The sequence below is a fragment of the Belonocnema kinseyi genome, chromosome 2 (assembly GCF_010883055.1).
Source record: "Belonocnema kinseyi isolate 2016_QV_RU_SX_M_011 chromosome 2, B_treatae_v1, whole genome shotgun sequence".
Lineage (NCBI taxonomy): Eukaryota > Metazoa > Arthropoda > Insecta > Hymenoptera > Cynipidae > Belonocnema > Belonocnema kinseyi.
The window spans coordinates 57,165,902-57,184,049 of NC_046658.1; the positions used below are offsets into that span (position 1 = coordinate 57,165,902).

At 31.7% G+C, this 18,148-nt stretch overlaps 1 protein-coding gene across 1 annotated transcript; it reads left to right on the forward strand.

Annotated features, from left to right (window-relative positions):
• Positions 1 to 8,066: 8,066 nt before the first annotated feature.
• LOC117168014 (homeobox protein bagpipe) lies at positions 8,067 to 17,647 on the forward strand. Its single transcript, XM_033353329.1, has 3 exons — positions 8,067 to 8,839; positions 16,496 to 16,712; positions 17,312 to 17,647. Exons 1-3 carry the CDS (start codon positions 8,377 to 8,379, stop codon positions 17,643 to 17,645), a joined length of 1,014 nt encoding a protein of 337 aa, XP_033209220.1. The 5' UTR covers positions 8,067 to 8,376; the 3' UTR covers positions 17,646 to 17,647.
• The last annotated feature ends 501 nt before the right edge of the window (positions 17,648 to 18,148 follow it).

An 18,148-nucleotide genomic window follows, 5' to 3' on the forward strand; every position in this document is an offset into this window, starting at 1 on the left:
ATCAGAGATATATTTTTGTGCTTCAAATATTCAGACATTTGCTGTGGAGTAATAGTTTTTTGATCCTATATAATATTTGCTTGTCCTTAAAATATATTTCCTTCCTTTAATTCATATATTTCCTTATCTGAAAAAAATATTCATTCCAATTCATGGCATATTCATTTGGAACAATGAGTCATTCATTTGGTGTAAATTGTATATTTTTTGTCTTCAATTTATATTTCTTTCATTCAAAGAAATATTTCGCTTCGATGAACAGATCCTATTTATTTGTCTCAAATGAATGTTTCTTTGAAAATAAACAGGACTTTCACTTACTTCAGCCAAGTAAAATTCACTTGGTACCAGTAATCCTTTTTTTCAGTGTAAAAAATATTTGGAATAAATTTCAATAATGTTCAAATATCGTATGTCGAATATATATTTAAAATAATTATTATGTTCCTAATATATTTCAATATATCATACAAAACTATTTCATAGTATAAATAAGGCGAATACCCCAGTAAGTGACATGCGACCAGTGACTGACTCCCTGGATTAATTTCTTTATTTATTAAAAAGTTTAGTGGAAATAAAAATGTAAATGAAGGTTCAGTAAAAATCAGCATGCTTCAATATTAAATTGCATATAAATATGTTGGGGGAATAATTTGCAAAGCAGTGTAATACAAATGTCACTAATGCTTTCACTCGTATTAAGCACATAAAACATCACTAATTATTAATAAAATTCGGACATTGCTGCCATCATGCTTTAGTATTAAGAAACAAGTACTACACTTATAGTTACGAAAAACTCGTAACTGAAACGGATCTGACAATGAAAAGCTAAATCTTGAACTATTGAAAGCTAATAGTGTGACTTACTGGAGTCTTCACCTCACCAAATAATTTGAATCCGAAATTCATTATAACCCTTTTTAAAAGTTATAGGTGTAGGAACTTTCAATTTTGAAAAAAATGGCAAGCATAAAGAAAAATATAATGAAATGATTTTTTAACTCAGCTTTTTTTGCCGTAAAATTACTCAAATAAAAACAATTGCAATTTTATGCAGTTTAAAAAATTTCAACTTCCAAAAGTTAGTTTTAAGTATTATTAAATAATGGAAATATGTAGTTTCTTATATGAAAAAATTTTATTTTATTTATATAATCAATCAATATAATTCTTTCTGTAGTTTTTTTTTAAAATTGTATCTCACCAAAACTGAAGTATTATGCGTTTTTATGAATGACGTATTATTTCATATTGAGTATTCTCCACTGTGTACTGTACCTTAGATGTATATGTATAATTAAAAATACCTAAATTAAATCAAAAATATACATATTTATTTATAAGATTGTACGCACCCGCCAAACAAAATCAGACTCAAACTTAGGCTAAGTGTAGTTCTGTTAGAGGTTACTGATTTTTGAATTTTGTTCGGGCAGGTTCTTTTTCGGGTGAAAGTTATGAAAGTTTTGTTTCTACAAATTGAAAAAGCGAATTCATGTTGAACTTCAAACGTCAATTTCCAAAATTCGTGGTCAAGACCATTTTTTTAGTACCATGATGCTTTCACATCGAATCGGAAATCATAATTTAAACAAAAAATTCTGTGAGAAAGTCCATTTTTTGTCCGCGTGCATGAAAAAAAGTTGATCTTCGTATATTTTTGATAGGAGTTTTGTTCTTTTAATATCAAGGAGAAATATTTTGTCTATTAATTTTTTGAAATGATTTTTCTTGCCCTTATGGGAGATATTTTTTCAGTTATAATGTTTCACTACAAAAATAAAGGTTACTATATTTTTGAGAAAATAAATACTTTACTTTCACTTTTAATGGTCAAATTGGCTATGCGCGTCATTCACATAACTAAAGTAAGTAATAATGTGTTCCGTATAAATCAGGGTGGTCCAAAATTGCATTGCAAATTTTTTGTTTACTCTAGAGGAAAAAACACCCCCCCCCCCCAGTTTCTATTTCCGGAGAAAGAAAATCCCATTTAATTAACATGGGAAAATTTTTAATTTTCGCCAGATTGAACTTATGTTCTAGGGTTTCATCGAAACGTGCCAAGTTTTTTAAGAGATTTAAGAGGAATGTGTACGAAATAAATCCCATACTAATAATTTTCGTTTCCAACGCACCCTTACCCTTCCCGCAGCGCCCCAAATATGACCCAAAAGTAACAAAACTACATTTTTACGTATTATTGTTACTTAATAGCCATTCCCATCGTGTCTTTCAGACAAATAATTACTAATGGACAATTTGAATATTTATTATGACTTCTTAAACATTTTTTTATTGTTTAAAGAAATGTAAATTATATAAACAATTATTTATTCCCTAAAAACGTAAAAAATGGTCGTATTTTCTGATTAAAATGCAATATTTTGTCACTGATTAGAGTATTAAATTTGTCTGAAAACATTATCCAATTATTTAAACAATTATTTACTGTTTACTTAAATTCTTTTTTAAATTGAGCCAAAGATGTCCACTTTTCTCAAATTGGTATTCTTTGCAACTTTTTGTTGAATAATTACATAATTTTGTTACATTTCTTTTAATGTTTAACAAATTTCTGTTTGCTCAAACAATTTTTATTTCATCGAGGAGTTACTTTTCGATAAATAAAAAAATGAAGTAAAATAGAAGACATACAATTAATTACGAGTTAAAAAGTATTTTTGGAAAAGTAATTATTTAAACAAATTATATTTATTTAAGCAATTAAAAAGGGAAAAATTCATTCTTGCTGTACACTATACAGTCAGAAACATAATTGTATGTGTTTTCTTTTACTACATTTTTTTAGTTATCGAAAAAAGGTGCTTGAGCAAATAAAGATTGTTTAAACAAATAGAAATTTATTATAAATTAAAAGCAATGCATCAAAATTAAAAAAAAATTAAATTTAAATTCAATAAAACGTAGCACGAGATACGAAAATAAAGAGAAAGTTGATATATCGGGTTTAATTTTTAACAATTTTGAAATTAGACAATAAATAATTACATAATGTTTTCAGAAAAATTTACTATATTTCCAGCAATGACAACCAATTACATTTAAATCAGAAAATAGGATTATTTCTTTACATTTTCTGGGACTAAATAATTGTTTAGATAATTTAAATTTGTTTAAACAATTGAAAATGGTTTGAAAAGTCATAGTTAATATTCAAATTGTCCATTAGTAGATAATTATTTGTATGAAAAAGATGACTGAAATTGTTAAAAAATAACAATAATACGTAAAAATGTAGTGTTTTGATTTTTGGGTTATATTTGGGGCGCTCTTCTTAAATCGCTAAAAAACTTGGAGGGTGCTGCCCTTTAGCTCAAAATGCGTTTTTTTGACCACTCTAGTATACATATATTATCATTAAACAACCAAATTTACCAAAATGCTCTACTTGATGATGTACTTCAGTTTGGTATAAACTATACAAAAATCTATCGAAAACATGTAAATACATTTTTTATCCCATATACGAAAACAGTTTAGTATACGCCCAAGAAAGAGTCTGCTCTAAAGTCTAAACAACCCAAAAAGTGTATCTCCGACAGCCGGTCATATTTCCGATGGTTCAAGTGACCGATAATTGAAATAGGGAATATTAGGATACCGAAATTTATTTGAAGGTAAACTAATTTACCGAATGATTAATTGACCGTAAACCATTTTAACAAGTGATTAATTTACCGAAAATTATTTTAACGGATGTCGAATTATGCGAAAATAGCTTTAGCGAAGATTTATTCTTCCGTAAGTTCATTTTACAGAAGATTTAAATTTTAGAAGGCCTAATTTTGTGAATACTCAGTTTACCGCAAAATCAATTTAGCGATAGGTGAGTTATCCGAAAATTATTTAACCGAAGGTTCAAATATCCGAAGTTTTAAAAATTGTTTATTTACATTCAGATAGATGTTTAATAAGAAATAAAACATGTATAATGTGTAATAAAATTAAGTGAAGGGATAAAGACAGTGAAAAATCAACAAAATATGTGACAAAAACCTTATATAGTTGATATACATTAATTTGCTTTGAAAGAAAATGATCAACTCAGTTAAAGGTTTAGTTTAAAGGTTTAAGTTTTAAGGTTTAGTTTTAAAAGTTTAGTATTATTATTATTATCAGGGAATTATTAGGGAATAATAATGAAACTAACCTTTATTTATTTCATCTCAATGCATAACCTTTAACTGAATTGGTCACTTTTCTTTAACGTAAATTAATGTATATCAACTATGTTAGGTTTTTGTTACCCAATTTGTTGATTTTTTACTGTCTTCATCCCGTTAAATCAACTTGATTATGCATTATACATGTTTTATCAATTTAGTTTAACTTCTCTATAATTTAATATTCAATTGAAAGAAAATGTTTTTGAACATTCTTTAAACAAAATCGTAGTTAATAATACGATCCGTATAGTAATATTTCAATCATCTTCATTAATTACTGTTTATTATCTTAAATATGTTATAGTGTACATTTGATTAATATTTGAGCATTTATGAAATTATGTATTGAAATTTCCAAAATCTTTTCTTCTAAAATCATTATTTCTGGATTCACATCTTTACTCTCTAAATATGAACCAGTGAAAAATTCACTGATTGAAATAGTAGTTAGACATTTCACTGATTAATCAGTGATTTGGGACTTATTCACTAATCAGTTCAGTTGTTGTTACTCTTTTACTTAACCCGTTAACGCCGAGAATGCACCTTTCGGTACACCACTCTTTCTGCAATTATAACTCATGCAATTCAAGGTTTAAAAAATTGAGAGATACATAGTTTTGAAGCTGAAGATCTCTTCTTTCCGATGGTGGCCATAAAAATGTGATAAAATGTTGTTAATTACGGAACAATATCGTATAAACAAACAAAAAACACGATTTTTTCCATTTTTTGTTTATAAAATCGAGTTTTCCAAAGGGTTCTCAGTGTGCAATCTACTTGGAACAAAATCACTCAAAGAATACGTGAGAATTTTTCCAGAAAGTTTTAAATTATTTGTTTGATTTTGCAATTTGTCAATTTTTGAAAATTTAAAAAATTGCTCCAAAAATTCTAAAAAAAATCCGGTGAATTCTTCGTTTAATTTTAACAACTTTTTATCCCTGATCATTTTTGCTATAAGCTCATGGTCTCCAAGAAAAAAAAGTTCACAAATCTCATCATTCTTGATCATGTAAATTTTGAATGATGACTTTTGAGAATTTTTTTCTTAAGAATCATGAGCTTATAGCAGAATTTATCAAGAATAAAAAGTTGTTAGAATCGAACAAAAAATTCACCTGAATTTTTGGAGCAATTTTTTAATTTGTCAAAACTTGACAAATTGCAAAATCAAACAAATAATTTAAAACTTTGTGGAAAAATTCTCACGTATTCTTTAAGTGATTCTAAGAAATTTGTGTCCTTTTGCACTTTCTCGAAAAGATCGCACTTGTTGAGAAGAAAATTCATGAATGTCTTAGCAAAAATTATGTTATTAACGAGCCATTTTGAACACACTAAGATAAAAAATTGATCTCGGAACCATGTATCCTGAAAGCTTAGGCATTTATTCCACCGGTTATTGAGATTCCAAGTAGATTGCACATTGAGAACCCTTTGGAAAACTCGATTTTATAAAAAAAAAATAGAAAAAATCGTGTTTTTTTTGTTGTTCAAACGATACTTTTGTATAATTATCAACATTTTATTACATTTTCATGCCCACCATTGGAAAGAAGAGATCTTAAGCTTCAAAACTTTGTGTCTCTCAATTTTTTATACCTTGAATTGCATGAGTTATAATTGCAGACATAGTGGTATACCCAAAGGGGCATTTTCAGCATTAACGGGTAAAGTAGCAAGAAGAATTCCTTAATGAAAAAAATTATTTTCATTTTCGGACCGTAGGCCTGCTGCATTAATTGCGAGAAAAACATACTCTAACTCGTATAGGAAGTACTTACTTAACAGGTGTGTACATGCCAGTCCAATCTTGAAATTAAAGTAATATGCGAGGTACTTTGTCATTTAAAAGCATCGAAACTTTTCACCTTTCTTAATATTTGATCATATTTATGGGTTTTAAGTTTTTACTATGATACTTTGATTGAATGTCCTCAAATATTAGTCGTGATCAATGAGTAGCCTTTCACTGATTGTCATTAACCCATTTCTGGCTATTTGAATCAGTGAAATTTTACTGATTCAGATTCAGAGAGTAGTTTTTGTTTAAGTCCGAACCGTGATTCTGTCGAGAAACTAACTAAAATCTGGACAGTCTACATATTTAAATTCGTAACGACTTTCTAGATAGCGCCAAGCCTGGGGTTAGACGCCAGAAAGGTTTTATTTAAACACGTAGCGAAATTATATAGTGCCAGGGTAGCACTAGGGTATTATTGCATAAATAGACAGGCTTGAGAAAAACTGTACTGGCTTCAGCATGTTTCAAGATTGCCTCGAAATTGATCCACACAGGAGGCAAGAGGCGTTAAAAATGCTTACGCTTGCTTATCAGAGGGAGGAAAAATGTTTAATTGTGACCTGAAAAATGATTACATAACTCTTGTAAGACCTCATCATAACAAGTGAATGAGCACTGTTCTCATAGAGGGATATACATTAAGAGTGCGCATCATTTCTAATAAAAATTATTAGTACCTGAAAACTTTTTGAATTTGAATTTTTTCTCTTTTACGTGGCAACTGGTGAAATACAGTATTAAAGTTTTACTTAATTTTTTTTTTTAATTCTGAAGAACATTGCGTTCCTTGATCATTTTTTTTTTATATTCAAAATATCTCTTGTCGACTTGGCATTTATATATCTTAAAAACCAGACTCAACAATCAATATGCACCTACGGATTCAAATTCCGCGTGCAAAGAAATACAACAAAGTACTACCGTACGGGTTTCTGTTTTGCAAGCTAGCCCGACAACCAAAAAACCCAATCCGTCCTGAAAGTTCAATTACAAATTTTTCAAAATTTTTTGGAAATTTATAGTAAATTACGAAAAATGACCACTAAAGTAACCAAAAATTACAGGAAATTTTTGCGTAGGTTTTCGAGCCGTTTGCGAATTGAGTTCGGGTTTAAAATTTTTTTATTTTTTTATTTTTCACACCCCTACGATTCTTATTGATCACGTCCATTTCTGTTGTAAAATGTTTCTCATAAATATTTACTATTTCTCCCTTATCATTTGCACCTGTCTCAACCTGGATATAACCTAAAGATTTTACAAAATAAAGACGTGAAATTGAGGCACCTGATCAACCTTTTCCATACGTGTGGGAAGATCTCTCGAATCGGTACTTCGTCGCCCAATATCTGCGGTTAAACACCCGCCAACACTTTCCTTCCGATTAAGAATCGCATTCTACTGTAAGAAGAAAGAGGGCTTAAAAGCTCTATCATGTAGCCCTCTCTCCGAATACATCCAGTTGACACGCGTTGAGCTTCGAAGCTCGCACGAAGGTTTGTTATTGGCCAAGAGGGACATCAATCTTCTCTCGGATTGGCCGTAGGGCGAGGCTTGCGTATCATCGAAAGCTCTACGGCAACTACCAAAACGCGGGTTACCCAAGAACCAGTATCTCTAAAGCTCCTCCTACCTCCTATTGTGGGAGGAAGATGCTCACGCTTCTTAGCCCAATACACGAGAGAGACAGAAGCTCTTAGGAGACCGAGTGGTGCGAAAGAAGTTAGGTAACCCTCTTCACCACGAATAAGAACGTAAAGAGAATTGTTGATGAGTAGAGAAGATAAGGATGCCACCATTGGAAGAGGACATATGTTGAAAGGAGACGAAACATTTGAAACATCACCGCCAGAGGCAGACAGTGTCGAGCAGCATGGGGAAAGAGTTTTCGAGGGGAAGACCCTTCGGTCATGTGAGTGTGAAAGAGAGACCGCACTATCCAGATTGGAATCGGGGCGGAGTGGCGCACTAATTCGAAAAATAAGTCTTCGATGCGCGACAAGCACACTTGACCGAAGCACACTCCGCCAGAAGGGTCCCAACTGGCCTAGAGTTGTTACATCACAATTAATACCACAAATCAAACCCCTTTTATAAAGAGGACATCGGCATCTCTTCCTTTTTGATTTTCCCAATAAAAGTTTTTAAGAGTTTTATCATTTTATTGTTCGGCGCTAGTGTGTTAGTGAACTCTTGTGCAATCTTGAACTAAGATGTTGGGTGCTACCCTATAGTGTTTTCGATGATATCGACTTATTCTTTCTGACAATTGATAGTAAAATCTAACTGGGAATGTTTAGTGCAACAAATGTTTCATAACTTAAAGTGATTTAGTGCGATATTAACTTAAATAAAAGACAATTCTATTAAGAAATGGACCAAATGGAGAAAATGGAAATATCCGATAATCCGAAAGCTACTCAATCTTATCAACCAACCCCCTTCAGCATAGCTGATATTTTAAGTAGAACCACATCAAATGAATTGCCAGAGAGAAGCCACTCTACTGGTGAAACTGGCTTGGAGTTTACAAAGGCGAAAAAAGAAGGTTTTGAGGGAAGGTTAATCGAATCCGGAAGTGAGCAGGATGCCCACCTATCACGTTTTCCGAAACTACCAACCCCCGAACTGAACATTTCGCGAGAACTGGATATCTTAAGGAGGAATCTCGTTCATGCCAATTTGTCGAATTTCGGGAACCTGCCACAAATGAACCACAGTTTTAAGCATGTTGACAATTTCGGGAATGTTATTCCTTATCAGGAAAGCAAGGAAGCCAGGTTCTCACAAAGACAGCAGGATGAAGCTTTGGACATGAGCAAAAGTAAATATCTTGGTAAGTTAATTATTATTTTAATTTATTTTAAAAGTGCTTTATTGCTCGATTTTCATTTCAGTTTCTGGTCTGGTATGTCTTTTAATAACTAATGCTAAAATTTTCCAAACTCGTCATACATCTGACCAATATGGTATTCTACTGTATATTAAGTTAAATTTAAAGTTGTGTGTTGTTCCTTTTGAGATAATCAAATAAAATTTCGTAGATTAGTAAGGTTGTATAAAGAATTAAGGAATGGATGATATTGAAAAGCTTGGGAATGGGAGGTCAGGATCTTTAACGACAAGCTTTATTCGTGAATGTCGTGTGAGAAACAAGAATATGAGTTTGAGAGGTCATTCAGAGCGGTATCCGGTACAACAGAGACTAGATTTTCAAGGGGTTTTAAAGTTAAACCGAGAACAGATAACGTAATTGAATGTAATTTTAGTAGCATAAGTGGCACTTGACTCGGCAGACGTCACAAGTGCTCACTACTCCACTTCTTGCACTTGTTCGACTGCTGCCAGCAATGCTTCTTCGCCTTTTGATTATTGAGTTTCACAAGCTCTGCATAGAAGTCATTTTCATACACATTCCCGCGAAATCCATTCCATTTAATGTAGTGTGAATGTAAACAAAGTAGACCTAGAGTGAACTTTCAGAATTAAATATAACTCGCAATTAAAAAGGAACGAAATGAAAATGATTAAATTGGTTTCAGAAAAATGTAGGAAACATTGAGAAGAGTTTGGTAGCCGGGGCCACATTAGACATTGAATAAATGTTGCTTTCTAATGTGATTAATGAACGCTTTTTTCTTGTATAATTATCCTCAAACACCAATTTACAAGTATTGATTCATATCTTTTATTAACTTAGAAGAAAATCTATTTTATCAAGATTTGCGATATAAAAAATAAGATGTCTATCTCATTACATTTAGACAAATCATGCAATGAAATACTTTCAAAGCTACGTACATTTTTAGACTGCTTTTAGACACTATTTATTATTAGGCCGTAGATACGTGTACCGAAATTTCGGTACAAATTAACAGCCGGATTTTTTCAGTACGAATAGGGGAGCTGGAAAAGAGGCTATTTGTACCGAAATTTCGATGCGAATAACGGGATTTTTTTGTAGACACACCCATATTTGTACCAAAATTTTAATGCACGTAGACACTTCCTGGTTAATAACCTATTTTATACTTAATTTAATTCTGTTTTTTCCGTATCATTAGCGAAAGGCTTGAGTGACCCATATTATCCAACTCTCCCCTATATGTTTCTGTATCTCATAAAAAATGAAAAAGAATCCACAACAGAATTATTTGAGGTAGTAGATAATAAAATTTTTGAAATTAAATTAAATCATTGTCAAATTAAATCATTAAATCCTGGAACACAGGATTATAACAACATCTTTCTAACTTTCCAAAAACAAAATATCAATACATTTATACGAAAGTAGATGTTATTTTTGAAATTCTTGCGTTGTTATAAATTAGTTATTGAAGTGTTATTATAAATTGTCTCACTTTTTAAATGCTTCTGCCTCGTTTCATTTCTCATCGTCATCCTCATATGACCACCATTTCCGCAATCCATATACGTGCAGAGAGTGGATATAGAATTACATTATCGGGTAAAGCTCTTCCATTTCGAGCAAACATAGCTCTCCCGCTAATATTGTCCAAAATCAATCAGGGCCTCGAATCACTTAAATTCTTCATTCTATACAGACAATATATCATCAGACAAAAATCGCGAGTAAAAAAAGACAATAGGATAACGATTAGATTTCAAAAAAGTTCCAAAGAAAGGTCAAAACTCGTCATACGGATAAAAAACTTTTTTAGGAAAAAGGTAATAGTCAAAAGTTCAATTTGTTAAATCAATGATTTTTTTAACCGAAAATCAAGATCTTGGAAGTCTGAAAACAGCGTTAATTTAATAGGATTAATTTTGAAAAAGGTTTAAAATTTATTTTTGGTTTCACAACGGTGAAATTATAAAGAATGAAGAGGCCGAATAAAAATAAGTGGAATTAGTTGTAAATTGTTTTATAAATTCTTTAAAAAATGAATTTCCAGGGAAACTAAGTGGGAGTTTTTTTTATAGATAACCTACAAAAATCTTTACCAGAATAACTTTTTTCGGTTCATAGTCCTATTTCAGCAGGACTTTTTTTGGGACATAAATCTGATGAGAACTTTTAAAAAGGAGGAGTGTCAACAAGACCTTGTGTTTGATCTGAGACGGATTCCGTTCTCCTTTCGTATTTGCACATTATTTTAATCCAATTAAATAGAAAAATAGCTATTTTAGATGCATGGTTTTCAGTTCATATTTTTCAATTTTAGGAAAAAATATTGAATTTTCCGAAAAAATCTGTGAAAAAGATTTTAAATCTTGACAAGAAGAATACTTATGCATGTTTCTACTAAAATCAATAATTTTCGAGATCAAGGGAAAGTCCCAGTTTTTAATTTTAGTTCGAATCTTTTCTGCAGCCCAAGAAAAACTGAGTATCTTTGCTAAATTCATTTATTTAATTTATTATCTTAAAATAAACTTAAACATACACCTCATATTTACACACCTCTTTTCGAACAAATATGCCCGCTTCGTGTGTACATTCTCATTGCGCGCGGCTCTTCAAGCTTCGTCAAGTTTGAGCGTGCCTAACGCTCTCGAGCTTTGCGCTCGCTTTCGTACGTTTCATGCATACATTTTAACTACATTTTTTAAAATATCATAAATATTGTAACTTAAATAGAACACTCTGATTTAAACTCCACAGGAACTACAGTCATAAATTGGAACTGAACTTGTTTTTCCATTTGTTTTTAACAAGGGTTCTTAAAGCATCTGCAGGTTTGACGATTAAAGTCTCATTGCGAACTCGCACTTCGCGCTCGACAATTAAGTGATAGCGTCGGTTCCCTGTCAAAATAAAACCATTAGACGAAATTGAATAACATATAAAAAGTATGTATATTATTTGCTTTAATATAATGTTAATAAAAAAGACTCATTTTTTAATTTACTGAATAGAGACATTAAGTCAGAGGCTTTGATTCCGTTCGTTCAAACTTCAGTTCTAAGACAACTCTACTATAATAAATTAATCTTGAAAATTTTCAATTTAAGTCCAATTGAAAATCTTCATTAAGATAATATACTAATCTTCTAAAATAACACTTTAAACTTATGTATATCTTAAAAAAATCAAGAAAAAGCATATTTTTGAAAATTATCTAATTTTTTGAATTTTTATCTGATTGAAAAATGTTACGGTAATGGTTACGAAATATATTTTATATCTAGTAAAAATTTTGATTTATATTTCTTAATCTATCAAAATAGTTTTTTTTTCATTTTTTGAAAATTTTCAAAATGTTGAAAAACATATAAGTTTTCATTTTTATCAAAATTAAAAATTACATTAAAATCATTTTCATATCTTTTTGGCGTGTAATAGAAACGTTGACAAAAAATTTTAAACTCATAAAAATGTGGACTTAATTTTTTTAAAAGCATTAATTTTTGGAATATTAGTCTAATTAAAAAATATGAGTAGGATAGGTTCGAAATATATTTGATATTTATTAAAATTTTTTAAAATGAAATTCCTGAATCTATCAGAAAATTAATCCTTTTTATTTTTCAACAATTTTGAAATTTTTGAAAAGAATATAATTTTTTTAATTTTGGCTGGAAATATCTAGTTAACCAAGTTAGCTTTCATTTTGGGACCCTAAAAAACTTTATCGAAAGCTGACTCGATTGGCCAAATCCCTCAAAAGTTAGCATGCTACAGCATTTATATAACCATACATACAGACATTGACAAAATTTTATGATTTTCGATCTCGGTAAGTGCCGAAACTTAAAAATCTGTTAAAAACCAGAGATCGAAAATTTGGACGATTATATTACACTCATGAATGATAATTTAAAAATGTATCCCTTTAATTCGTGTTTGAAGTTGTACAAAATATTAAGAAAAGTATGTTCTTTAGTACTGATTTGTCTCATAGCTGTATCTCATTGCGTAACTTTTCATGGAGTAAGTATCGCAGTGAGAATCGAAAGCGATGAAATTAAACCCACAATTAACTAATGCGTTCTCACTCACTGTAGTTTAGGCCGTGATACCGTTTTTGCGGTAGTACGTGGGTTGGAACGAGCTGGCACCGATTCAAAGGTGCACTCACAGAAAATTGCTAGCTCTTTTTTAAATCCTCCTCCACCTCTTTCGTGCATAAAACATACGACATCATTTTAAAGTTACTTAATACGCTAATGTGCACATGATATATGGCAAGTCTTTTCTTGGCATGAGTGCAAATATATATGTTAGATGAACATTTACTTTTATTACATGCATCGTGTGAAGTATTCTATTTGAGAACACGAGACGTTGAATAGATAACTTCCTGAATTACGAGTTGCCTCAAATTAGCGCATAGCCACTTGCAATCACATGCAAATTCTCGAGGATAATAAATCAATCGAGTTTATGAATTTTTAATTTACAATTTGAAGCTTATCTTTTAGTCTTTTCCTACTTTCATAATGTATTTGTAAGTCACTTATGAGGGAGATTATGATTCCTATTCCGACTATAAGAATCTGAGCTTAGAGGGGTACATTTATTTGATCACTTTCATGGACAAAAGACAAACCCATCCTCCCTTGAGCTAATGCGTTGAAACGCTACTGAATACGTGATCATCAAACACGTTATATCGTTTCCAGTTTCAGAGGGTTATATGAGCTTTTAAGTGATACATATAAAATCGATTTCAACACTTCTGACTTTAAACTATTCGAAAAAAAATTTGTTTTGTTAACAAATCCCAAAGCATAATATTGTTGAGTTCAAATCTGATAAAAACAAGTTGCTGAGAAATATATTGTAAAGGACCATGTAAATATAGTACAATTTTCATAAAAAATAGAATTGATGAAAGATTTGTACCAGTCAACATTCTTGCTTTGCACTCAATATGCTGGTTAGCGAAGGGGAATTACCGAGTACTAAAGAGTAAACAAATTGGAGTAGCGACGGCACGTGTGCTGTTTAAACGGGACATCAAACACCAAAGGAACTCACTGTCCATGTTTCCAACTTTCATGTCTACAGTAGACTAACTGATCCATCCATTGGTTCATTTACTCTTTGCCAAGGAAACAACTTTTTCGAACATGGATTTAAAGGCCAATGAAACCTCGAATGAAACCTGAGTTTTCATCCATTTTTTAAACATCTGGAACCGACTATTAGTATATTTATCTTCAAAGAAAAATAATTGTTTAAAGCCAACACAAAGCACATAATGTGCATTCGAAAATTTTCACTTTTCTCAATATCCAGTTCAACGTGAGAACGAAATCGACCAGGCAGATATTTTCAAAGGAAGGCGTCGATACATTTTTACCTTTGATGGACAATCAATCGCTGTCGAAGGGAGACACCATTTTTTTTCAAAAAGACTGACCCAAGTGCTATGTAAAATTTTTTATAACCTTATATATAGCGCACCACAGGGCGCTATCTTAGATTTTGCGAACATTACAGGAGGAGCTTTTCAAAATTGGGTGGCTTGCACATGTAGACGTGTACTGCGAAAATAAGAAGTACAGTTTTTCTGTTTCCGCGAGAAAGAATTATTAGAACACTAATCCGAGATTTAACTTTTGGGAATGCTAAAACTTCAGAGCAATAAATGATTGAATTTTAAGATAAAACTTGCGACTCAAAAGTATGATAATTTACATGAAGGGTCAGTATACGTCAGAAATATAGGGACTTCCATAAACCACGAGGCCCAATTTTGGCCACTTTTTGACCCCTTCCCGTGTGGTTCACTGTGCGGCATTTTCGTCGGCCTCCACCCCTTCTAGAGTTTATTAATCTCCGAATTAACAATTCATTTATTTGGTTAAAAATTGATGTTTTTTTTATTGGTAAAGAATTAATCTTTCTAGTTTAAGAATATACTATTTGGGTTAAAAATGATTTAATTTGTGTTGTAATAATTTTGGACTTATTATTGTTTTAAGTCTAAATTTGCCCCCCAAAGATACCTAGTGCTTTATGGAAGGTCCCTATCAGGATCCGTCTCTGGTCGTTCGATTTTGATAAAAGTTGGTTTATCCAAATATCTAATATAATGTTCTAAGCTAATGTTTATCTAATGTAATTCAAAAAAATGTAAACCGAAATTAATGGTGGCGTAACTTGCGCAAATTCTGAAAATGTTCAAAAATCCTTTGGGCCCAAATTACTTTCGTATAGCATTAAAATTTTACCAAATTTTATCCAAATCGAACGACCAGGGGCAGCTCCTGATATTTCTGATGTATACTGGCCCTGGAGATACCTCTACAATTATCTGTGTGAAAAATAAGTTTTAATGTTTACAACCTATCTGTGCCGTGCACTGGGGTTACGCAGCACATGTGGGTGAAAACGGCGCACCCTTGATTCTGCATTTCTGAATGCGATGTTTGCTTTATGTAGGTAAAAATATAGAGGCTGCAACTAAAATTTTTGTAAAACTCAAATTTTAAAACTTAGAAGAAGCAATATCACATATAAAATACAGAATTAAGGGCGCGCCTTTACTCCATGTATGCACCGCTTAGCCCGCGTTTATGGTACATTATAAGCTATCATCACTTTGACGTTAGAACTCGTCTTGAGTTTTGCACTGATTGTCATCTTCTTCGATTAGCATGATTTTAATCTGGCAACGTACACCCAGAAAAAGGTTTTATTGAATCAAAGAAACTTTCTATAAATCAAAATAATTCTAGTATTGATATAAGATCAAAGAAACATTCGTTTGATTTAAAGAAATTTGTTTCTAATTTTTTTTATTCGATTTAAAGAAATATTTCGTTCCTTCAAACCGACTATTTCTTTGAATTAAAGAAATATCTTATTGCTTGAAATGAAAAATTTCTTCATATTAAAGAAATATAATTTTTTATTTGACCTTTAATTTTCTTTAAATGAAATAACCGTTTTGGTTGAAAAAACTTGACAAAAAACTTGACAACACGTGTTCCGAAAGACGCGGTAACACAAAATAATCAAACTAATTTGTTCTGCGCAATCTCGTGCCGCATTGGTAATGTGCATTAAGAAACTCTTTCTTTGATTCAAAGAAATAATTTGCTTATTTCAAATTACTGACTCTAAAGAAATTATTTCTTTCGTTTTTCCTAGTAATTTGTTCGAATCAAAGTAATTTTGTTTTAAATCAAATAAATCATTTCAACAAACAATTTCTTTAATTTGAAGAAACTACGTGACGCCATTTACTAAAATTAAATACATTTTCTTTTAATATAAAAATATTTGTACTTTGAATCAAAAGAACCTAGTCAAAATTTTGTTTATTTAATAAGAACTTTTTTCTGGGTGTAGCACTAGATAACACCTCGCGAATCTACAAATTTATTTTACAATAATGTGTTAAAAATATGGAAACAGATTGTATCAAACTACCTTTTAGTGTCATTAACTCATTGTAGAAAAAAGTGCGATAGCACATGCTTTTAGGGTCACGATTTGTTTAATTTCTAACATAAATTTTAAGACTTCCGAGGTCCTTTAGATTAACGTCATCAATCTGCTTTAAATTGTTTGCAGATGATATGGAGGAGGAGATTTACGAGTCACAATCGCACAGTTCGAGTCTTCAAGGTCGAAAAAAACGAAGTAGAGCTGCCTTCTCACACGCTCAAGTTTATGAGCTCGAAAGACGATTTGCAGCTCAAAAGTACCTTTCTGGCCCAGAAAGAGCGGATTTAGCACGAGGACTAAAACTCACAGAAACTCAAGTCAAAATTTGGTTTCAAAATCGACGGTAATGCATTAATTAAATTAAGAGAATTTTGATTGAATAGTACAAGGATCAAATTGGTTCGCCAGTTTACTTGTAATGAGAATAAGGGAATTTTTCGAGATCTTCAACTTTGGTATGAAACTTTTTTTAATACCGTTTAAAACTTGATGAAAAATGATCGAAACTGATCGTTTTACCTTCATGGTCGTTGCGCTTGGCTTTAATGTTGACCACAACACCATATTTAAATAGTGGAGGTTTTCACCTCCCAAACCGCAACTTTTGTATATACATTAATCTTGTTCTAAAGTAATAACTATAAATTCGACCTACCTTTGTGCTTATATTCTCTGCATAAGTATATATTGCGTGGCGTGCATTTTTGAATAGCATAGGTTTCTATTAAAAAATTAATCACTGCTTCCAAAAAGGGTAAGAGAGGACAGAAATGACCAAAATAATATAGGAATTGGAGGATATTTTGAGAAAAATAGGGGGATAGGGTATACAGACTGTGATCCATCACTGTATTGATATAGCTAAAAATTAGGAACTGAAAGTACTTTGATGCCTTTTAACTGAATTTGAATTTTAAGGAAAACTTCTTTTTGGGTTTGCAGATACAAAACAAAAAGACGTCAACAACAAGAGCTTGGAACTTTAGTGAATTCTGGAACAGCGAGGCGCGTGGCTGTTCGAGTTTTAGTCCATCCGGATGAGCATTTGAGAGGATTGCCACTTCGTGGCTCCGGCCAAATTCCAGGACACATGTCGGGGCCACAAATTCATCCTGTGAACAAACCTCTGAATGGATTTCCGTATTATTGCCTACCCTATCATCCCCTCCTTTGTTCACCAATGCATTCGCCCCAAATTCAAGTTCAAACAACAATTCCGGGAATGGAACACGAAACAAGAGACACGCGAATGTCAAAAATAGACAACCAAAAATAAAAACGTTAGTGAGAGAATGAGACCCAAGCAAAAAATTTGAACCCTAATCGGTTAAATTTTAACTACTTCCTTAATTTAGAGAAAAGTGCACGACTGTCAATCTGTACTTAATTAAACTTATGATTATGAACACTTTGGAAAATGTGATTTTGATTTAATTATGATGTTACAAAATTGCAGCTCTAGCTTTCTGAAATTAAAACATGTTTTGGTTGTTCCTTCCCGGCGCCACCTACTTTGAATTCGTTCTCATTGGGTTTCTCTAAAAAAGAAAGATCCGACTAACTTCGTGTCACTTTCGACGTACAACTGTCATGGTGTCAAAGGGGAATTAGCAGCGATGACGGGTGGAGCCTGGCGTTGAAAAAAGAGACATTCGTCTCCTGAGAAAAGCGTCGTTACGAATATTGCATGAACCGCCACAGCGAAGAAACTCAATTAATACATTGATTTTAAGGGGATTCATTAAACATATAAAATTTCCAATTCAATTTTCAGAAAAA

Excerpts from the sequence above, each read along its gene's own strand:
- LOC117168014 (XM_033353329.1), top strand. The coding sequence starts at position 8,377 with ATGGACCAAATGGAGAAAATGGAAATATCCGATAATCCGAAAGCTACT. Across the intron at positions 8,840-16,495 it reads GAGCAAAAGTAAATATCTTG|ATGATATGGAGGAGGAGATT; the intron begins GTAAGTTAATTA and ends AATTGTTTGCAG. Across the intron at positions 16,713-17,311 it reads ATTTGGTTTCAAAATCGACG|ATACAAAACAAAAAGACGTC; the intron begins GTAATGCATTAA and ends TTGGGTTTGCAG.